This window comes from Phocoena phocoena, chromosome 3 (assembly GCF_963924675.1).
Source record: "Phocoena phocoena chromosome 3, mPhoPho1.1, whole genome shotgun sequence".
Classification (NCBI taxonomy): domain Eukaryota; kingdom Metazoa; phylum Chordata; class Mammalia; order Artiodactyla; family Phocoenidae; genus Phocoena; species Phocoena phocoena.
This window is the reverse complement of record NC_089221.1, coordinates 29585118-29607943: the sequence shown is the minus strand read 5'-3', so window position 1 is coordinate 29607943 and position 22826 is coordinate 29585118. Positions and strand designations below refer to the sequence as shown.

Sequence of the window (22826 nt, the reverse complement as noted above, 5' to 3'; positions counted from 1 at the left end):
CGCTGCCTTCTCCTTGGCTAGTGAGATACACCTTGGAATTTTATGGAGCGAGAACAACAAACTGTATGCAGCCATGCTGCCCTGACGTGGAGCTTTGGGGGAATTTTCACTGTATCTGCCTAATGTAGATACTTCTCACCGGGACTGTTCATGACTTAATGTGTATGTTTATATTGTTCTGGTGCCTTTTATTTTCAGAATCACTTCAAAATGCACTCCTTCTTACTTCGGATTTTTGCTTGGAAATTTAAAGTTTATTACAGAATATTCTCCAAGTTAAGGAAGACTCCCTTTTCCGTGCCCCTCATAGCCTGGTAGGGGTCATTTCTACACTTATGATGATAATGTATACAACACACACCATGTTTACACTTGATGTCTGGAAGATTCATTGCCGCTCTCTTGTCTTCATTTCTTTTCCTCTGTGAGTCTGGAAGGAGACCTCTCTTCATCACTTCCTGGTACATGCTCACTCCTTTGGAGAATTATTTTAACATCCTAAGAGAAGAGATTCAAAGAGAAGTCAAGAATATTAGTAAATGAGTTAGAATGAATGATCACCTAATATGTGGCAGTGATTAAACAGTAAGTTGTTTTTATTTTTTCCTTTGAGAAAATTGTTCTCTATTTAGCTTGAATCCTGCCTTGCAACTTACTAGTTGTGCCCTTGGAAAGATAGCAAAGATCTTGGAGATTCCATTTCCTCATCTAATAACAGAGGTGTCGTATCAGATTAAATAACATTTGTAAAAGCAGAGTTTGTCAATAATGGGAAAGGCAAAACATTATTTCCCTATCAATCAATAAAAACCAGTATCCACCTTCTATTAAGGGAAAAGTCTAATGCCAAATTAATCATGTCTACAGATTTGTAGAATTTAAGAACAGCAGATTACTTTGAGGGTGGGGGGACTATCTCATTTCTGTTTTTTTTAAACATTAGAGATTGAATGATCTGTTTTTTGTCCACTTAAAATACCCAGCTATGTTACATTTTAATCACAGATGTTTGGGTTTCCCTGGTGGCGCAGTGGTCAAGAGTCCGCCTGCCGATGCAGGGGACACAGGTTTGTGCCCCGGTCCAGGAAGATCCCACATGCCGCGGAGCAGCTAGGCCTGTGAGCCATGGCCGCTTAGCCTGCGCGTCCGGAGTCTATGCTCCACAAAAAAAATAATAAATCACAGATGTTTGTAAAATAAATTTAAGACATTATCACAATGTAGAAGGGGTATAAGCACGTGTGAAAAATGTAGAATTATATTTATGCAGTTTCTAGTTTTTTAATTTTTTTTTTTTTAGGAAAGTGCTTTAAGAATGTTTCTTTTCTTCAGAGCTGAGTTCCAAAGGTTTCTTTTTTTTTTAAATTAATTAATTAATTTATTTATTTTTGGCTGTGCTGGGTCCCCGCTGCTTTGAGAGGGCCCTCTCCAGCTGCAGTGAGCCAGGGCCACTCCTCCCTGTGGGACGCGGGCTTCTCATTGTCGTGGCCCCACCCGCCGCAGAGCACAGGTTCCAGGCACGCGGGTTTCAGCAGCCGTGGTGCTCGGGCTTCAGTACTTGTGGCTCACGGGCTCCAGATCGCAGGCCCAGCTGCTCTGCGGCATGTGGGATCCTCCGGGGCCAGGGATCGAACCCGCCTCCCCTAGCACTGGCAGGTGGACTCCCAACCACTGAGCCACCAGCGAAGCCCCAGAGGTTTCTATCTGACCGTAGTCATTTCACTCATGAAAACATTAGTTAGTTCAGCATCTGAACGGACCCCTAATGAGGGACACACCATCGCTGTACCAGTCACTGCCAGGAACCATAGTGAATCATTTTCTTGAAGGAGCTTGTTCTTTGAATATACAGATCTCCTACAGCCAAAGGTCAATCTTAGGTGAGCTAAGCGAAAAAGAACAGCTGCTCGCCCTTGACCATTCTGGTCCTACCCTCCACAGTTCTTACTAACATGTCTTCTTTGCATAGTATATTGTTTGCAAATGGCTAATGCTGACTAGGGACTGTTAACTTGGGGATTAAGGAATGAGCTGTCCTGTGATTACTTGACACTCCAGGGCAAGGGGGAAAATTATAAACTCTAGTATTTAAATCAGATTGTCTAGACTTAGAGCTGAAATCAGGGGCCATAGTTTTAAGTAGCAGTTAGTGGAGAAAAGCCTGAGAGAGTCTAGAAATGATTGACATGGGTGCCTTGAAAACACAAAGCACCGAAGCAGCCATCATGTTTTATTATAAACATAAAGGAGATGGCTGGAGTATATCTTAATGTCAGATACCTTGAAGACTGTGTCCCTTCCAGTTACATTTATATTTATAGGTGTTTTGCCCTCACATAATTGGGTCCTGATGCATCTGTTTCTAAGAGATTCTCCTGTGACATTATGATTCTAACATGAAAAGATTTATTTTTATCTCCTAGTGAATGGAACCCTTAATTTTAAGGCTGTATGCTTGACGTACAGGCTTGTTAAAAGAAATCTACATTGATTCAGCATATGTTTGCATCACAAGAAACTACACTGGCTGGATTAGTATAGAAAAGTCCAATGTCCACTTATACTTGTAAATCTATTCATCAGAGGAAATTAATTGACTTTCCGCACTAACCACCCAGCGACAGTGTCCTCATTGATCTTGTTACATTTAACCAAAGCATTTTCTTAACAATTTAGGAACGTTCCTTGAAAATAACCTCTCTGTAAAAGATCTATGAAACTAAAGTTAAATAAGTGGTTTTAGATTAAATAATTATAAAATCCAACACAAAATCTGGATCTTCTGCATAGGAATTGACCACATGGGGCTTCCTGGGACTTTGGTTTGGACCCTCTGTCATCATGGCACTGCACCAGTGAAAGCCTCCTTTCTTTCCAAAGAGCAGACACGGAATTCAGGAGTTGAAATGCCAGCTTTTTAGCTCATCCATGTACAATTTTGCACGGCTCAGAAATATTTCCTGTGAACTGCAACAACCAGCAGACCAGCAGTAATAATTATAGTAATAATAATTACTATGTATCGAGTGCTTTCTACCTACCAAGCACGGAGCTAAGCATTTTATATGGATTAAGTCATTTCATCCATACAAGGACCCTGTGAAGTATGGTTGATAATTAACCCTACTTTACAGATGGGGAAACCAAGGCACTACGAGGTCACTTGCCCAAGGTCACACAGTTCGTAAGTGTGAACCCAGTCAGCATGGTCTCTGACTCTGCTCTCCTAACCACAAAGCCAGGCCACCCACCAGAAGGAGCAAAAAATACAACGTATCAAAATAATTACACACGCTTTTTTTTCCACATGTATTTAAAATGCGTGTTGCTTCCAAACATGAACCTTGTAAACACAGAGCTGTTAGGCGACAACCTTCACTTCCCACTGTTTATAGCAGCAAACAACATTTTAACCTGAAAAACCACACTCTAGTTTTTGCTCTACTTATCTTGAAAGATCTTCAAATAACATCACTGTGGTTAAAGTTCATTTTAAAAATGTGATCTATTTACTTGTACATGGATATCTGGAGCAAAAAAACGATGACAGGATGAGAGTGTTGGTAACTGAGTCTTCAGAGATTTTTTTTTTTTTCTTTTCCTTTCTTTCTTTTCTTTATTTGCTTAGTGAAAATGAGAATAGAGCACCTTACTGGAAAGGGAACCTCTTTCCTTTTCGAACATCACAGTTAGGCTTTTCAGGTCCAAGGCTCAGCTCTCCTTGGGTCACAATCAGATGAAAGAGTCCGGATTAGATGATAGCGGGTGGTCCATTGCCCTCTCATGAAATTCCAGGGTGGAGCGACAGGGAGGAGATGCAAAGGACCAGGATGGGGAGGGTTGAAGAAGCTGACTCAGCAGAAGCACCTTGGCAATGAAGGAATGAACCATCGGACAGACAGACAGACAGACTGATGAACTCTTTTTCTACTGTTAGAGTATCAGGTGGTACCCGAGCTATGAGGCTGGTTCATGGGAGGTCAGATACCCTCCAGCTGGGGGGCTGTCAGCCAGAGGAGTCTGTGCACCAGAGAGGATTTGGGGAATGTGCAGAGGTCATTTTGGTCACCAATGCGTCAAGGTGCTCCTGGAATATAGTGGGCTGCAGCCCAGAATATCAGACATCCTGCCACAACGGAGTCGGTCCTGTGCTGCTCAAAAACGTCAGGAGTGCTTCAGCTGGGGTGCAAGTTGATAAAACTCCTTCCAAAATGAGGGGAATATGCAAACTAACAAGAGCCCTGTGGACTTCAGCTTTCCCTGGGCGTCAGAACACATCTTCAGGGGACTTGCCTTCGAAGGCAGTCAGTCATCTGTTGGTGGGTTTCTTTTTTCAGGAAAGTGTCAATAGAATCTTCTCTGCAAGTCAATCATATTAAGTCATTCTAAAGTCTCCAGAAGTAAGAATGTTCCCCAAATCGTCCTGACTTTGTAGGGAGTTCTTCTCCCATTATAGGAGGAAATAAGCGTGGCATTGTTTTAGGGTCCTAATTGTTCTTGGTAATGTAAGATAAACCCTATTATATATAATTCTAAGGATTTGAAAATTATTTTACTGGCTTAAAATAGGAGGGCTGTTCCCTGAAATGTGGAACAGAATGTGTAGGATGAAATGCAGTCTCAAGTGATGGGCTTCTGGAACACATCTCACACAGAATGACGGTTGCCCAGGGGAAGGCAAAAGCAGGGAGACACCCACAGCTGGCAGACTGCTGTCCATCCTTTGTGTGACACCCACCCACCCACTTCTCTCCACCCTTTGTCTAGCTCTGATGTGCTCTGTTCCCACTAATTCCAGGGTCATACTGACTTATTCCCTCATCCTAAGCGGGGAAGAAAGCGGGTCTTTATTAATGCAAGTATGGAGTATGAGATGCCGAAAAGGGACCTGTGACATATCTGTCTCAATGTGAAGAGTAAATGCTTGTGGGATGTATGAGTACAATGACTTAGAACATTGCCAACCACATTTCCAAATATTTTGGGCCTGTTTAAATAAAGAGACATAAATAATTTAAAAAAGAGGTCTGTTAAATGTAGAGACATAATGATATGATATGCTTAAGAGGCAAAGAAACACTTAGGGATGAAGAAATTCACATCACATCATGCCCCTGCTCAGAAGCACAGCCATTCTCCATCGCTTTTCAGATTGAAACTCTATTTCCCCACGTGATGTCTGGGTTCTTTGCAATCTGGCCTGATCTTACTAATTCAACGGGATCACTCCAAGCCCTTCACAGCCTGCTGTCTGCTCTTCAACCAGTGGGGTTCCACTCCTCCACGCTGCCCGGCTTCCACGCCTTCCCCCGGGCCTCTCTTTCCACCCAGGATGTGGTCTCCTCTCCACCCCTACAGCAAAATCCACATAGACCTTCTCTCCCCACCCTCTTAACTTTCTTAGACTCCAGCCATCTTTGAAGACTCAGTTTCTAGCACAAAAAGTCCTATGCTTTGAATTCCTGTAATTTTGCACTTGGGTGTGGTTTACCTTCTATCATTCTGTTATTGATTTAATTCCTGTGAGTAAACATTCTGTTGCAGACAGAAGTGGAATTTGCCTGGGAGCAGCAACTGAGTTTGGTACTCATGTTGCTGTCTCCCATGGAAACTTATTTTACCAGCCTCAGTGGTAAGTGCTCAGTATTGAATGGATATCCCAACAGCCATCGTTTCTGTAGTACTTGCCATGTGTCAGATACTGTGCCCCGTGCTTTAGAGGCACCATCTCCTTTAATCCTTTCCACAACCCTTTGAATTAGGAATGGGTGTTATCCCCATTTAACAGGTGAGAAAGCCCGGGTCAAGAGAAAGTTAAGGTCAGGTATCTAGTGAGTGGTGGATCCGAGATTCAGTCCCATGACTTTATGATTCCAGAAGCTATGTTCTTAAATGCTGTCATCATACTTCACTACTGAAAGTGCCTAGTGTCTGCCAGCTGGTTAGAAATCAATTTCAATTATTGCCAACAGAAGTAATAAAATGTAAAAAGGATCATCAATTTAGAACAAATAAATGTAGGTACAAAGATATTTAAGTCTGGATAGACTGAGTTCCGGGCATAGCAGGTTATCACTGAGGGGTCAGGAGAAACGCCTCTTAGATCACTTGCATCTTATCAAAGTGAAAGCGTTTTTATCTTAAACTCAGCAAACTCTTTGTAGTCCAATAAACGACTAACAGGAGGCAAATAGGAAGACGTCACGCTGTTAAGTGTGTGAGGCTTGTGAGAGGGTTGTAGCAACCTGCCGCACTCTGAAAGGGAGTCACCCCCTGCTTTCTGTAGCTCTTACTGCTGGGGACCCGGGACTTGCCCGGTGGGTGCCCATGCAGCACGTGTGTTTGAGCTGTGCGTGGTTAAGGTAGCTCTGAGACACAGCTCTTCCTCTCTTCCTTCCTGTGTTCTGCTGACTTGGTCCGGTCTCTTTAGGTTTTGTCCTCAGTTTTCCCATCTTGAACAGTTTCTCTGAGGGAACTCTCACACATTCCTTCATAAGCACTGTCACTGCATGAGCTACAGAGACGATGTGTACCGTGATTAGAGTACGGTGAACAAATCAGCACTTGGTTGGGGATCATGGTCCCCTTAGTTCTCTTCGGCAGGGGGACTCTATTTTCCATACTCTTCAATCATAAGCCAGGGCCATTTGATGGCTGGAATAATGCAGAACATGAATACGGCCACCCACCCAAGTTTAACAGCCACCTACCTCCAGCCTTCTGTGGTAGACCCAAGTCCTCAGAGTCCCGATGGGGCAGCTCCATGGTACTATCCCTAGTACTGGTGGTCCTATCTGTAGTACTGATAGTATTATCCATACACTGATGGTCCTATCACGGTACCGATGTACTGATAGTCACCTCTATTCTGTCTGAACTTGCTGCCATTTGGGTATTGAGGGCTGGCCTTTCTGGCCTGACACCATTACCAGTTTAGCTTCCTCAGACCCTGTTCCAGCCTAGTTCAGCTTCTTCCTTCCTTCTGTCCCTCCACATTTGTGACATCCCACCAAGCCCTGAACCTGAACTCAACCAAATTAAGACTGTATTAGGACCTTGGGGTAATACTCACAGGGATTTTATAGTCTGGATAACTTGAAATCAGATCTTGAATAAAAGGATGCTTCAGAAGAACAGCAACTTCAATTGGCTCCAGATTCTTGGAACCTAGGTCCTGAAATACTTTTATGAAGTTCTTAAAAGGAAAAAATAAAGAAAGTTGATTAACTTTACAATCCTGATGATGTTAAAATTTTTGTTTTTGAAAGGAATCATCATAATTTCTATATGATGATACATGTGGGGAGAAATTCTATGAACATAGGCTCAAAATTGAGGGAAACTTTTCTTGGGTACAGGTTGCCCCTTTTATGAAATAATCTAACTAACCTCTGAATACATGTTCTCTGTCTTTTGGTGGCTGGCAAATCTGTTAGCGTCCTGTGCTTCGTTTGCTCCTCGGAACACTCTGAGTAGTGTTTCCATGGAAATCATTTCCGTGTTCGCATTTTCAGAGATTTCTTCTTCCTTTTCCTCCCCTTCCTCTTGTAATTCCCTTTCTTCACTTATAAAATTGTCCTCAAGTTCAGGATATTCCTCAATGGGACTCATATCAGTAAAGGAGGAGGTCTGTGCGATTCAATGAAGAGAGCATGAAGTCTTTCCAGGAATAGAGATACTTAGAAAACACCAGTTTGGTCCCGCACTTTTTATGCCCTGGGATGATAATGCCTACTGCAAACTAGCTAAACAAAATCTAGAGATAGAATATGCTGGCTGCACTGGAAATCACGTTGAAATCCCGGACCAGTTCTGCTGGTAGTTGACAGAGGCCTCAGTGTAGGGGCGTCTTACTCACCTCCGTACAGGCTTCTGCTCACTACCCTGCCAGATACACCGCATTCCTCAGTGAAAGGACAGTGGAATGAATCTGTGTAACCACTGTTTTACACGTGAAGCTAGATTTCTGAACAGGATTTGCTTTGGAAATTGCCTGCAGTCGAGAGGTTGTGGGCAAGTTAATTTCTCAAGCTTGACAGATTCTAAGAAGCTTTGGGAATGTTTGTTTGGACACTGGAGGTTAAACCCGACTAAACATCCAGAAGGGAAAATAGAAAACAAATTGAATACGGACAGATTGGGATTCTTATTGCTGTGCATTGACACTTGGCCAAGAGCCATGAACTCAGACACCGGCATTCTGAGCATGGGAAAGTAAATTGTTTCTGATGTAATTTCTTACGTATCAAAAGCCTGAAAAATATGCCTACCCTTTGATGCCATAATTATTGATCTAGGAATTGATCCTAAAGAACTATTCATGTACACAAAGACTTTTGTATAGGGATGTTCATTCCGTGTTACTTACAGCACAAATAGAAAACCTATGGCTCCAAAAATGGGGAATGGTGACATCAGTGATAGTGTCGGTCTGTGGCAGGATTCTATGCTGCTGTGAACATTTTGGTTTAGAAGGATACTGAGTGACATGAGAAAACGCTCATGGGATGAGTGCAGAAAGGAAACAGAACACAAAAAATAAATATACCAGGATCCTCATTTTCGTATATAGCTATACTTAGAAATGAAAAAAAGAGAAACAGATACATTAAAGAATTGAAAGTAGTTACCTCTGATTGGTCAAACAGCCGATTTCTTTTTCACTTTGTTTTGTATTTTTCAAATTCTTTACAGTAGATTTGTACTTACTGTATTTACTGTTATAAATGTGTGTGTGTGTTTCTGATGATGAGGTCATGGATATTCAATGATTTGCCATAGGAAAATGGGCATTTTCAGAATGTTGACTGGTCCAGTGTCAGAGAACACCTGAGGGCTGATTCTCCTTTATTCCGATGAAGGAAAAATGCTAATTTAGGCTTAAATTAGAGCAGGGTGCCAATACCTTTAAATGCTCAAGTCAGCAGAAGCAGTAAGTACATAGATCGCGCAAGTTCTTTCCAAAGAGCCACGTAAGTCCCACGGGTAAAAGGATTATAACACAGCACAGAATTAAGCCTCTGGTTGTCCTAAGCCCCTCTGAGGGATTTGCAGGGGCTGAGGGTAGTGCAGTAGAGACAGGTTGTATTTGCTCTAGCTCTGTGTGGTCACCTTGCTTTAGTTGGGTTTCCATATCCTTTGGTAAATTGGGAATTTAATCTAATCTTGGAGGGTGGGGGGAGAATGCTCTAGCAGGTGAAGTTTTTGGAATTAAGTACAGATATCTATCATCTACCTATCTATCATCTATCTATCTATCTATCTATCTATTCATCCAGCCTCTTCTCCATTTTAAACAGTTGAAATACTACTTGGCAGAAATGTGAAACTAGCTTTTTTGTCTCCATCTAAGAAGCCTGGGAATCATCACACTGGCTACCCGTCAATAATCCCCCCAGGGCGATAGAATATTTGCTGTGCTGAAATGAACATAGTTGAGATGTAGAACATCTTGCTGAATGACTGAAGGATGAATGAATTTCTATTCAGAGGGCAGCGCAGGTGCTACGCGGAGAAGACAGAGACAGAACCTGTGGGTGAGCACATGACTAGCTGGGCTGGATAAGCAGGCAATACCAAAATTGAACAGAGAAGGAACCTGCTCTCTCTGCACTATTTCCATAACTACAGAGGGCCCAACTTCTCAAAGACTTGCTATAATCATCATGGGATAAATAGATTTTTTATTTTAGTCAAAAGATAACAATTTAAACATTTGAGTGAAGAATCCTTAACTTGTTATATCAGAGGATGCTTTATAAATGTTTGCTATTTTTGCTCTCTCGGGGGCTGGAACAGAATAGACTTAGTGGTTCAGTGGGAGGGGAGGGAGAAGAGGGAGGCCAAGACCAGGACCAAAGGAGCCAGTTCAGCATCCTGGCGGGACTGCACGGTGTACGCAAGAGGGGACTCCCAACAGACGCTCTGAAAGACCACGACTGTGAATGTGGGTGGATGAACAAAACCAGGGATGCTGGTTTGGAGAAAAGCCAGGGCTTCTGAATGGGCAATAATTAGTGGCATCAAAACTCTGTGTGAGTCACATTATCTTCCAAGCAGCGGGGCAGATTGTGGCGCTAGCAAGCACTATGTCACACTCTCAGAGACGGCCCTTGAGGACTCCCAGCAAACGTGCCCCTGGAGTGGTGCCTGACCGTGCATTTCTGCCATTCAGTCTGTTTAGTCCCACATCTCAGAAGGTAGAACAGAAGATCAGTCCTTAGGACTAATGTGAGGAAAGCATCAAAGAGCAGAATGGGATGCACATTTAAGATTTTCGAAACCCAAGGCCTCAAACCATCTCTGTCAAGATGCTTTAACAAGACTCTCAAAATGTGGGAGGTTCAAGCTCATAATTTATTAACTTCCAATATCACAACCCCAGACTCCACAGGTCAGGGTGAACCATTTTCTCAAATATCAACTTATTTGAAGCTTCACGATGACTAGTGCCTGCTCCTGAGCGCTTTGCTCTTGAGCTTCTTTTAAATTACCCAGAAAGCCGTGGGTTTTAACAGGAGGTCTGTGCCACGGTGAATAAAACAGTGTGAGTAGCAGATATAGACTCAGAAAGAATGAAGTATCAGGGCGATTTCCAGTTGTTTTTTGGAAAGCAAAAGCCGAGATCCCATTAAATGTCTTGGGAGTGAATATAGATCTATTGGAGGTGTTATTTCTGAGCAGGCTCATTTTACCTTCCTGGGATAAAGTTGCCCAGGGAACTAGAATACAGTTGGAAAGGGCACAGAAAGGGGGCGGCATAATTGGAGGCAGGATGGTGAGGGCTATAGGAGTAGGCAAGAATGAGGAAGGTGGGTGGACCCTGTATTTCAAAAGCTCCTATGGTTCACTCCCAGCCAGGAGTAGTCCTGTGTGTGTGGTGTGTGACAGACCTGCGCCCCATCCCTGCCCAACCACGGTTTCATCTCTGTTGTGCAGTGGTCATGGGGCAGTTCCTGCGCAGTGTCCTTGGGCTTTAAAAGAGCTCTTGAGAGAAGTACTCCAGGGGAGCTGCTTCCTGGATGGGCACTAGCTCCCGGTGAATGACCCACCGGGTCAGGGACAGAAGGGATGCAGTGTCTTCCTGTGCTAGCTGGCTTGGCTGCTACCCACCCAGAGAGCTGTCTGTTGCTATGGCAACCATTGTAGCACATACTTCCTTTTCCTGGTCTTTCTGGCTGGGTCAGGCCTCCTGAACCTGCTGTTGTCTCTGCCTCTGGAATGTCTGCTCTCCTCCTCTCTACCTTGGTGACGGGAGTCCCTCCCTTCCTTCTCTCTTCGTCTCTTTCTCCTCTTCTTTCCCTGCCATGTTCACAAACACTGATAGAGTATTTGCTGTGTGCATTACTGAGCACTTGCTACTTTGAAGGACATAAAGATGGGTAACAAGTCATCCCCAACTCAAGGTAGGAATAACAGCAGTAAGATTCAATAGATAAACCACCCCCTGCCTGAATTACTAGTTCTCCTTACTTCCCTCCTTTGCCCCCTACAGTCTGTCCTGTATGGGGGCACATTTTAAATCAAACGACCCTGCCCCGACGACTTCTCATCTCATCTCTTGACACAAAGCCAACGCCCCTCCAGGGCCCCTCGGAGCCCTCTCCCCCTCACTATCCTTGCCTGCTACTCTCCTCCAGCTCAATCCTCCCCAACTACACTGGCTGACTTGCCGTTCCTTAGGGTCCACCGGGCATGACCCCACTTGAGAGATTTTGCACTTACTGCTGTCTTCACTTAAAATGCGCTTCCTCCAGGGGTCTATCTGCAAGGCCCTCTCCCTCACCACGCTGGGCCTCTGCTTCCATGTCTTTTCACGGAGAGACCTTCTGTGACCATTCTATTTAACACTGCAACTCCCACCCAGACTCCTATATTTTCCCCTCTATTCTTTATTCCCCATAGTGTCTATCACCATTTGCTGTAGTCTTTATTTTACTTGCTTTATCCCCAGAGGTGCTGGGTGAATGTTTGCCGAGTAAATGCACAGGTGCATGTGATGGTGCTCAGCCTTGCCGGAGAGGATCTGGATGTAAATGGGGCCCAGTTGCGGGAATGCTCCGTGGGTCGGGGGAAGCTTCGTGAATGATCTGGCGGTTGAAATAGGCCTTGGGTACTGGGGAGCCCTTGAACCTTTCCAGATGAGCTGACGCATACTCCAGGTGGAGGGGATAGCAAGAGCAAAGGTACGGAGGTGGCAAAGAAGAAGATTTAGACCCCTCTTTTGATCTGTAAAGCCCCATGTTAATCTGTCCTTTATTCTGTGTTCCCTCCATGTGTGGAAAATCATTCTCCCATTCTTTCCTGTATGGATAAGGGCAATTAGATGGAATCCCTTTGGAGCAAATTTGGCTTCTTCTATATCCTTTGCAGATCACAGGGCTACACAGAGGGTAGGATTTACAAAGTTAATTAATGAAGTAATTGATTGTTCCACTCAGTGAAATGTTTACTGAGCTCTGTAGCCGTAATTCAGATTCAGGAAGGCAGGTTAGGGGATGCAGAGCAAGACAGATGGCCCTGCCCACAGGGTGCCCAGAGTCCAGAAAGGAAGCTGACCCTGTATAAGTAGTTATCTATGAGGATTATGGGGAAGGGGGGAGCACAGCATGCTATGGGAACACAGGGCAGGGTTGCCTGCCACCATTCCAGGTCAGGGAAGGTCTCCCTGAGGACAGGTTGAGACCTCCAGGCAGGTTATGATCCATGCCAGTGTTGGGTGAAGGAGACCCAATCCGTAGAGAGATGTACGCAGACCACATCTAACTCGTCATTTATTTGGGAAAATGTAAATGGTCTTCCTATGTTCTAAGAAGACAGCATTCTTGAGTGGAAATAACAGTAACTCCTTCCTGAACTTTCTGTCACTGTGTCAGTGTTAATGCTGAGTCTAAAGTACATCGAGGTGAAGAGCCTTGAGTTGTCAGCTTCCTAGGCAGCACTCTGGCCTCGCCCTGCCCCTGATGGAAGGGATAGGACATCCTCCGGGTCATCTGCTCAGGGCTGAAATATAGGGCTGCCTATAAAAGAGTCTATGTCTTCTGGGATGTGAAAGCTGTCATAGGAACTTCCCATTTTTTTTTCAGACAACCCAGCCTACTCTGTTTTGACAAACATGTATGAAAGGAAAAGAACTGCAGCTAGGACATCCGAGGAGTCTGAACTGTGCAGCATCCCTCTCCCCTCTGGGTCCACAAAGAAGAGCAGAAAAAATCATTCCATCATGAGGGCCACTGCTCTGTCCCAAAAGGTCAGGTGAAGAGTAAAAAGTCATGCCAATGGACACCTAACAAGTGTATTAGTCATTTCCCTGTTCTGAGGCTTTTCTACCTCCCCCAAAACAGGGAATGTCAACCCTTTAGAAATCGACAGGGGGATGTGAGGTTTTATTGGACATTAAGCTTTTCTGTCACTGGATGCAGGTGATACAAAGTGCCTGTGGAATTCAGGTGGCCAGGTTTGGGCCTGAAATACTATCAAGTGTCATCTACATGTGGGATGTGTCTGAGGCCTGAACTTGTTTTACATAGAATTTCCACAGAGTGTGACTATCTTTCTCATTTCTCAGGATCAGCACTTCATGCAAAGTAAAGGCTGCCCTTTACAGAGCAAACTTTGGTTTCACCAAAGAAACTTTGAGCAAATTTGGATTTAACTACCAAAACATTTTTTAGATAGTGGGTCCCTAGTTCTTAATCCAATTGAGTAAGGCGTTATCGAAGACCTAGTAAAGCATCGTGTGAGGAACCTGGGAAAATACAGAGATTGATAAAAGCCAGTCTTTGTTCTTAGAAGTTTAGGATCTTTTGGAATCCCCTCCAACCCCAACGCTAGTCCATTTCTGGACCACAATTACCTTTTCTGCACCAAGAGGAGGCATTTCAGTTGGCTGGAAGACGTGAGTCCCAGTGGCCACACTGAGGGCCCTGTAGACCCCTTGCACACTGTCTGGATGGCAAGCAAAATAAAGCAGCATCTGTGTGTAGTCAAGCTGAGGTGGCTCCTTCTCACAGTCAGCAAACAATCTAAAGAAAAACTGTCACACAAAAGAATTTCAGCCACAGGTCAGATGCATACACTTTGGTAGACAGTAGATGGATGGGCAATGAAGAATCCCTCCCGAAGTTTTGGAATACGGTCACTTTCTGAGGACTGAATTACTATAATCAACATGTAATGAATGGTATGAACTGAAGAGTATGCTAAGTAAAAAAACATAAAAAGTAGGGCTAGAAACATTCTGATGTTAAAGAAAATTGTATGCTAATCAATGGTACCAACATACTTAGGAATGAATGTGCTAATTAAGGTGGCAGGGATGACATGTTAAGTAGGAAAAGGGAGCAAGGACCCCTCTGTCCATCCTCAGCTCCATCTTGACAAACTGGGCCCCGACTCCCAACCGTGAAGCTTCTGGTACATCTCACTCCTTGGGGAGTAGGGAGAAGGCAGGGAACAATGCCCAAAGCCACTGGGACTTGAGCCATTAGACTCTTTAAACTGGCCCACATTGCACTGAACTCCCCAGACTATTGACTGTAATGTGACTTCTTCCAGTGTAGACTCCCATGCGGAAAGACCGTGCTTATCACTGAATATCAGCTTGTTTGGCAAATCTCTCCCGCATCCTGAATAACTGAGCTGACGCTCAGATCTAGATGCAGTGTCTCATGCATTTGACAGCGTGAGGAGTTAGTGCTCCGGGACCTAATATCCTCTGGGGCCCCGCAAATCCTAGGCCAAGCTCTGGGACACAGAGGTCACACTTAAGTAGTTACGTGGCCCTGTTTGGGGAGGTGACTGGCTCTTCTCAAACATCTGCATGCAGTGACCTGGAGAATCTTTTTTTTTTTTTTTTTTTAATAAATATGTCTGTTTATAAAGTCATGGAACTGATTTTTTTTAACATCTTAATTGTAGTATAATTGCTTTATATTGTTTAGTTTCTGCTGTATAACAAAGTAAATCAGCTATACATATACATATATCCCCATGTCTCCTCCCTCTTGTGTCTCCCTCCCACCCTCCCTATCCCACCCCTCTAGGTGGTCACAAAGCACTGAGCTCATCTCCCTGTGCTATGCAGCTGCTTCCCACTAGCCATCCATCTTACATTTGGTAGTGTATATATGTCCATGCTACTCTTGCACTTCTTCCCAGCTTACACTTCCCCCTCCCCATGTCCTCAAGTCCATTCTCTATGTCTGCATATTTATTCCTGTCCTGCCCCTAGGTTCGTCAGAACCATTTTCTTTTTTTTTTAATTCCATACATATGTGTTAGCATACGGTATTTGTTCTTCTCTCAATTTCGTTTCTTTTTATGGCTGAGTAAAATTTCATTGTATATATGTGCCATGTCTTCTTTATCCATTCATCTGTCAATGGACACTTAGGTTGCATCCATGTCCTGGTTATTGTAAATAGAGGTGAAATGAACATTGTGGTACATGTCTCTTTATTATTATTATTATTTTTTGCAGTACATGGGCCTCTCACCGTTGTGGCCTCTCCCGTTGCGGAGCACAGGCTCCGGACGCGCAGGCTCAGCGGCCATGGCTCACGGGCCCAGCCGCTCCGAGGCATGTGGGATCTTCCAGGACCGGGGCAGAAACCCACGTCCCCTGCATCGGCAGGCGGACTCTCAACCCCTGCGCCACCAGGGAAGCGCCCGTGTCTCTTTTTAAATTATGGTTCTCAAGGTATATGCCTAGTAGTTCTATTTTTAGTTTCTTAAGGAACATTCATACTGTTCTCCATAGTGGCTGTATCAATTTACAGTCCCACCAACAGTGCAAGTGGGTTCCCTTTTCTCCACACCCTCTCCAGCATTTATTGTTTATAGATTTTTTGATGATGGCCATTCTGACCAGTGTGAGGTGATACCTCATTGTAGTTTTGATTTGCATTCCTCTAATGATTAGTGATGTTGAGCATCCTTTCATGTGTTTGTTGGCAATCTGTATATTGTTTTTGGAGAAATGTCTATTTAGGTCTTCTGCCCATTTTTGGATTGAGTGGTCTGTTTTCTGATATTGAGCTACTTGTATATTTTGGATATTAATCCTTTGTCAGTTGCTTCATTTGCAAATATTTTCTCCCATTCTGAAGGCTGTCTTTTTCTCTTGTTTATGTTTTCCTTTGCTATGCAAAAGATTTTAAGTTTCATTAGGTCCCATTTGTTTATTTTTGTTTTTATTTCCATTTCTCTAGGAGGTGGGTCAAAAAAGATCTTACTGTGATTTATGTCAAAGAATGTTCTTCCTATGTTTCCCTCTATGAGTTTTATAGTGTCCAGTCTTACATTTAGGTCTTTAATCCATTTTGAGTTTATTTTTGTGTATGGTGTTAGGGAGTGTTCTAATTTCATTCTTTTACATGTAGCTGGCCAGTTTTCCCAGCACCACTTATTGAAGAGACTGTATTTTCTCCATTGTATATTCTTGCCTCCTTTATCAAAGATAGGGTGACCGGGCTTCCCTGGTGGTGCAGTGGTTGAGAGTCCGCCTGCTGATGCAGGGGACACAGGTTCGTGCCCTGGTCCAGGAGGAGCCCACATGCTGTGGAGCGGCTAGGCCTGTGAGCCACGGCTGCTGAGCCTGTGCGTCCAGAGCCTGTGCTCTGCAACAGGAGAGGCCACAACAGTGAGAGGTCCGTGTACTGCAAAAAAAAAAAAAAAAAGATAAGGTGACCATATGTGCATGGGTTTATCTCTAGGCTTTCTATCCTGTTCCATTGATCTATATTTCTGTTTTTGTTCCAGTACCATACTGTCTTGATTATTGTAGCTTTGTAGTATATTCTGAAGTCAGGGAACCTGATTCCTCCAGCTCCGTTTTTCTTTCTCAAAATTGCTTTCACTATTTGGGGTCTTTTTTGTTTCATTACAAATTGTGAAATTTTTGGTTCTAGTTCTGTGAAAAGTGACATTGGTAGTTTGATAGGGATTGCATTGAATCTATAGATTGCTTTAGTCATTTTCACAGTGTTGATTCTTCCAATCCAAGAACATGGTATATCTCTCCATCTGTAACATCTTGAATTGCTTTCATCAGTGTCTTATAGTTTTCTGCATATAGGTTTCTTGTCTCCTTAGGTAGGCTTATCCCTAGGTATTTTATTCTTTTTGTTGCAGTGGTAAATGGGAGTGTTTCCTTAATTTCTCTTTCAGATTTTTCATCATTAGTGTATAGGAATGCAAGAGATTTCTGTGCATTAATTTTGTATCCTGCTACTTTACCAAATGCATTGATTAGCTCTAGTAGTTTTCTGGTATCATCTTTAGGATTCTCTATGTATAGTATTATGTCATCTGCAAACAGTGACAGCTTTACTTCTTCTTTTCCGATTTGGATTCCTTTTATTTCTTTTTCTTCTCTGATTGTTGCGGCTAAAACTTCCAAAACTATGTTGAATAAGAGTGGTGAGAGTGGGCAATCTTGTCTTGTTCCTGATCTAAGTGGAATGGTTTCAGTTTTTCACCATTGAGAATGATGCTGTCTGTGGGTTTGTCATATATGGTCTTTATTATGTTGAGGTAAGTTCCCTCTAGGCCTACTTTCTGGAGGGTTTTTATCATATATGGGTGTTGAATTTTGTCAAAAGCTTTATCTGCATCTATTGAGAAGATCATATGGTATTTCTCCTTCACTTTGTTAATATGGTTTATCACATTGATTGATTTGTTTATATTGAAGAATCCTTGCATTCCTGAGATAAACCGCAGTTGATCATCATGTATGATCCTTTTAATGTGCTGTTGGATTCTGTTTGCTAGTATTTTTTTGAGGATTTTTGCATCTCTGTTCATCAGTGATATTGGCCTATAGTTTTCTTTTTTTGTGACATCTTTTGTCTGGTTTTGGTATCAGGGTGATGGTGGCCTTGTAGAATGAGTTTGGGAGTGTTCCTCCCTGTGCTATATTTTGGAAGAGTTAGAGAGGGATAGGTGTTAGCTCTTCTCTAAATGTTTGATAGAATTTGCCTGGGAAGCTGTCTGGTCCTGGGCTTTTGTTTGTTGGAAGATTTTTAATTTCAGTGCCTGTGATTGGTCTGTTTATATTTTCTATTTCTTCCTGATTCAGTATCTGAAGGTTCTGCTTTTCCAAGTATTTGTCCATTTCTTCCAGGTTGTCCATTTTACTGGTATAGAGTTGCTTGTAGTAGTCTCTTAGGATGCTTTGTGTTTCTGCAGTGTCTGTTGTAACTTCTCCTTTTTCATATCTAATTTTATGATTTGAGTACCCTCCCTCTTTTCCTTGATGAGTTTGGCTAACGGTTTATCAATTTTGTTTATCTCCTGAAAGAACCAGCTTTTAGTTTTATTGATCTTTGCTATTGTTTCCTTCATTTTCTTTTCATTTATTTCTGATCTGATCTTTATGATTTCTTTCCTTTTGCTAACTTTGTGGTTCTTTTTTTCTTCTTTCTCTAATTGCTTTAGGTGTAAGGTTAGGTTGTTTATTTGAGATTTTTCTTGTTTCTTGAGGTAGGATTGTATTGCTATAAACTTCCCTCTTAGAACTGCTTTTGCTGCATCACATAGGTTTTGGGTCATCATGTTTTCATTGTCATTTGTTTCTAGGTATTTTTTAAATTTCCTCTTTGATTTCTTCAGTGATCTCTTGGTTATTTAGTAGTGTATTGTTTAGCCTCCATGTGTTTGTATTTTTTACAGTTTTTTTCCTGTAATTGATATCTAGTCTCATAGCGTTGTGGTCAGAAAAGATACTTGATATGATTTCAATTTTCTTAAATTTACTAAGGCTTGATTTGTGACCCAAGATCTGATCTATCCTGGAGAATGTTCCATGAGCACTTGAGAAGAAAGTGTATTCTGTTGTTTTTGGATGGAATGTCCTATAAATATCATTTAAATCCATCTTGTTTAATATGTCATTTAAAGCTTGTGTTTCCTTATTTATTTTCATTTTGGATGATCTGTCCATTGGTGAAAGTGGGGTGTTAAAGTCTCCTACTATGATTGTGTTACTGTCGATTTCCCCTTTCATGGCTGTTAGCATTTGCCTTATGTATTGCGGTGCTCCTATGTTGGGTGCATCAATATTTACAACTGTTATATCTTCTTTGATTGATCCTTTGATCATTATGTAGTGTCCTTCTTTGTCTCTTGTAATAGTCTTTATTTTAAAGTTTATTTTGTCTGATATGAGAATTGCTACTCCAGCTTTCTTTTGATGTCCATTTGCATGCTATATCTTTTTCCCTCCCCTAACTTTCAGTCTGTATGTGTCCCTAGGTCTGAAGTGGGTCTCTTGTAGACTGCATATATACAGGTCTTGTTTTTGTATCCATTCAGCCAGTCTATGTTTTTTGGTGGCAGCATGTAATCCATTTACATTTAAGGTAATTATTGATATGTACGTTCCTATTACCATTTTCTTAATTGTTTTGGGTTTGTTATTGTAGGTCTTTTCCTTCTCTTGTGTTTCCTGCCTAGAGAAGTTCCTTTAGCGTTCCTTGTAAAGCTGGTTTGGTGGTGCTGAATTCTCTTAGCTTTTGCTTATCTGTAAAGGTTTTAATTTCTCCGTCAAATCTGAATGATATCCTTGCTGGGTAGAGTAATATTGGTTGTAGGTTTTTCCCTTTCATCACTTTAATTTTGTCCTGCCACTCCCTTCTGTCTTGCAGAGTTTCTGCTGAAAGATCAGCTGTTAACCTTATGGGGATTCCGCTGTACGTTATTTGTTGCTTTTCCCTTGCTGCTTTTAATATTTTTTCTTTGTATTTAATTTTTGATAGTTTGATTAATATGTATCTTGGTGTGTTTCTCCTTGGATTTATCCTGTATGGGACTCTCTGTGCTTCCTGGAGTTGATTGACTATTTCCTTTCCCATATTAGGGAAGATTTTAACTATAATCTCTTCAAATGTTTTCTTAGTCCTTTTTTTTATTCTCTTCTTCTGGGACCCCTATAATTCTAATGTTGGTACATTTAATGTTGTCCCAGAGGTCTCTAAGACTGTCCTCAATTCTTTTCATGCTTTCTTCTTTATTCTGCTCTGCAGTAGTTATTTCCACCATTTTATCATCCAGGTCACTTGTCCATTCTTCTGCCTCTGTTTTTCTGCTATTGATTCTTTCTAGAGAATTTTTTATTTCATTTATTGTGTTGTTCCTCACTGTTTGTTTGCTTGTTAGTTCTTCTAGGTCCTTGTTAAACGTTTTTTGTATTTTCTCCATTCTATTTACAAGATTTTGCATCATCTTTACTACCATTACTGTGAATTCTTTTTCAAGTAGACTCCCTCTTTCCTCTTCATTTGTTTGGCCTGGTGGGTTTTTACTTTGCTCCTTCATCTGCTGCATATTCCTCTGTCTTCTCATTTTCCTTAACTTACTGTGTTTGGGGTCTCCTTTTTGCAGGCTGCAGGTTTGTAGTTCCCGTTGTTTTTGGTTTCTGCTCCCAGTGGATGAGGTTGGTCCAGTGGGTTGTGTAGGCTTCCTGGTGGAGGGCACTGGTGCCTGTGTTCTGGTAGATGAGGCTGGATCTTGTCTTTCTGCTGGGCAGGGTTGCGTCCAGTGGTAGGTTTTGGGGTGTCTGTGAACTTACTATGATTTTAGGCAGCCTCTCTGCTAATGGGTGGGGTTGTGTTCGTCTTGCTGGCTGTTTGGCATAGGGTGTCCAGCAGTGGAGATTGCTGGTCATTGAGTGGAGCTGGGTCTTTGCATTGAGATGGAGATCTCTGGGAGAGCTCTCGCCGATTGATATTACATGGGGCCAGGAGGTCTCTGGTGGTCCAATGTCCTGAACTCAGCTTTCCCACTTCAGAGGCTAAGGCCTGACAGCTCGCCAGAGCACCAAGACCCTGTCAGTCACACAGCTCAGAAGAAAAGGGAGGGAAAAACATTACAGAAAATAAAATAAAGTTATTAAAATAAAAAGTTTTTAAAAATTATTTTAAAAAGAGTAATTAAAAAGAAAAAGAGAGCAACCAAACCAATAAACAAATCCACTAATGATAACAAGTGCTAAAAACTATAATAAGATACACATAAAAATCAGAAACTAGTCAATCACATACAGCAAACCGCAAGTCTACAGTTACTCTCAAAGTCCACCGCCTCAATTTTGGGATGATTCATTGTCTGTTCAGGTATTCCACAGATTCAGGGTACATCAAGTTGATTGTGGATATTTAATCCGCTGCTCCTGAGGCTGCTGGGAGAGATTTCCCTTTCTCTTCTTTGTTTGCATAGCTCCTGGGGTTCAGCTTTAGATTTGGTCCCGCCTCTGCATGTAGGTCACCTTCTGGCACCTGTTCTTTACCCACACCAGAGGGTGTTAAAGGAGCGGCTGCTTAGGGGGCTTTGGCTCTCTGAGGCCAGGAGGCAGGGGCACGGAATTAGGGGCAAGCCTGTGAGGGCAGAGGCCAGCGTAACATTGCACCAGCCTGAGCCGTACTATGTGTTCTTCTGGTGAAGTTGTCTGTGGATCACAGGCCCCTGGCAGTTGCGGGCTGCACAGGTTCCTGGGAGGAGAGGTGTGGACAGTGACCTGTGCTTGCACACAGGCTTTCTGGTGGCTGCAGTAACAGCCTTAGCATCTCATGCCCGTCTCTGGGGTCTGTGCTGATAGCCGCAGCTCGCGCCTGTCTCTGGAGCTCCTTTAGGTGGTGCTCTGAATCCCCCGTCCTCACGCACCCCAAAACAATGGTCTGTTGCCTCTTAGGCAGGTCCAGACTTTTCCCCGGACTCCCTCCCGGCTAGCCGTGGTGCACTAACCCCCTGCAGGGTGTGTTCATGCCGCCAACCCCAGTCCTCTCCCTGAGCTCCGACCGAAGCCCAGCCCGAGCCTCAGCTCCCAGCCCCCACCCGCCCTGGTGGGTGAGCAGACAAGCCTCTCGGGCTGGCGAGTGCCGGTCGGCACTGATACTCTGTGCGGGAATCTCTCCGCTTTGCCCTCCGCACCCCTGTTGCTGTGCTCTCCTCCACCGCCCCGAAGCTTCCCCCCTCCGCCACCCGCAGTCTCCGCCCGCGTAGGGGCTTCCTAGTGTGTGGAAACCTTTCCTCCTTCACAGCTCCCTCCCACTGGTGCAGGTCCAGTCCCTATTCTTTTGTCTCTGTTTTTTTTTTTTTTCTTTTGCCCTACCCAGGTACGTGGGGAGTATTTTGCCTTTTGGGAAGTCTGAGGTCTTCTGCCAGCGTTCAGTAGGAGTTGTTCCACATGTAGATGTATTTTTGATGTATTTGTGGAAAGGAAGGTGATCTCTACGTCTTACTCCTCTGCCATCTTGAAGGTCCTCTGGAGAATCTTTTAAAAATGTATGTATATGTATAGCTGATTCACTTTGTTATAAAGCAGAAACTAACACACCATTGTAAAGCAATTATACTCCAATGAAGATGTTAAAAAAATAAAATAAAAATAAAATGTAGATTCTTATTAAGTAAATGGCTCTGGAGCAGTCTCAGATTCTGCATGTTTAGCAAGCTCCTATACAATTCCCAAGACGCTGGCCCTGGCCTACACTTAAAGAAGCAAGTGCCTAGATCTAGAGACACTATGTTATTCTTTATTACTGACAGTCCTTACAACCCAATTATACATCCATGAGATAACAATTGGAAAAATTATTTTCTATTTGATAAATCCAATAAAATTTAAATAAAAATAACTTTGATAGGAAAATACATGAAGTCTGTTATGCCATGAATCTGAAAAGAATCTTAGAGGTCAATGGGCTCTGCAAGCTCATTCATTCAGTCACCCCTTTTTATCAAACATTTACTGAGGGTCTGCTGTGGCACCGAGCTAGGCTCAGATGCTTCAAAACACTCTCTGATGGTAAGGCAGCCTTAGGCAT

At 42.9% G+C, this 22826-nt stretch overlaps 1 protein-coding gene across 1 annotated transcript in view; it reads right to left on the bottom strand.

Moving 5' to 3' along the window:
* Positions 1–408: 408 nt before the first annotated feature.
* SPEF2 (sperm flagellar 2) overlaps positions 409–22826 on the bottom strand; it is a 172611-nt gene continuing 150193 nt past the window's right edge. The window contains exons 33-36 of the mRNA XM_065873225.1: positions 13856–14035; positions 7390–7629; positions 7073–7195; positions 409–498 (exon numbers count right to left, since the gene is read on the bottom strand). Coding sequence (XP_065729297.1) covers positions 409–498; positions 7073–7195; positions 7390–7629; positions 13856–14035 — 633 coding nt within the window. The remainder of the gene's footprint in view (positions 499–7072; positions 7196–7389; positions 7630–13855; positions 14036–22826) is intronic.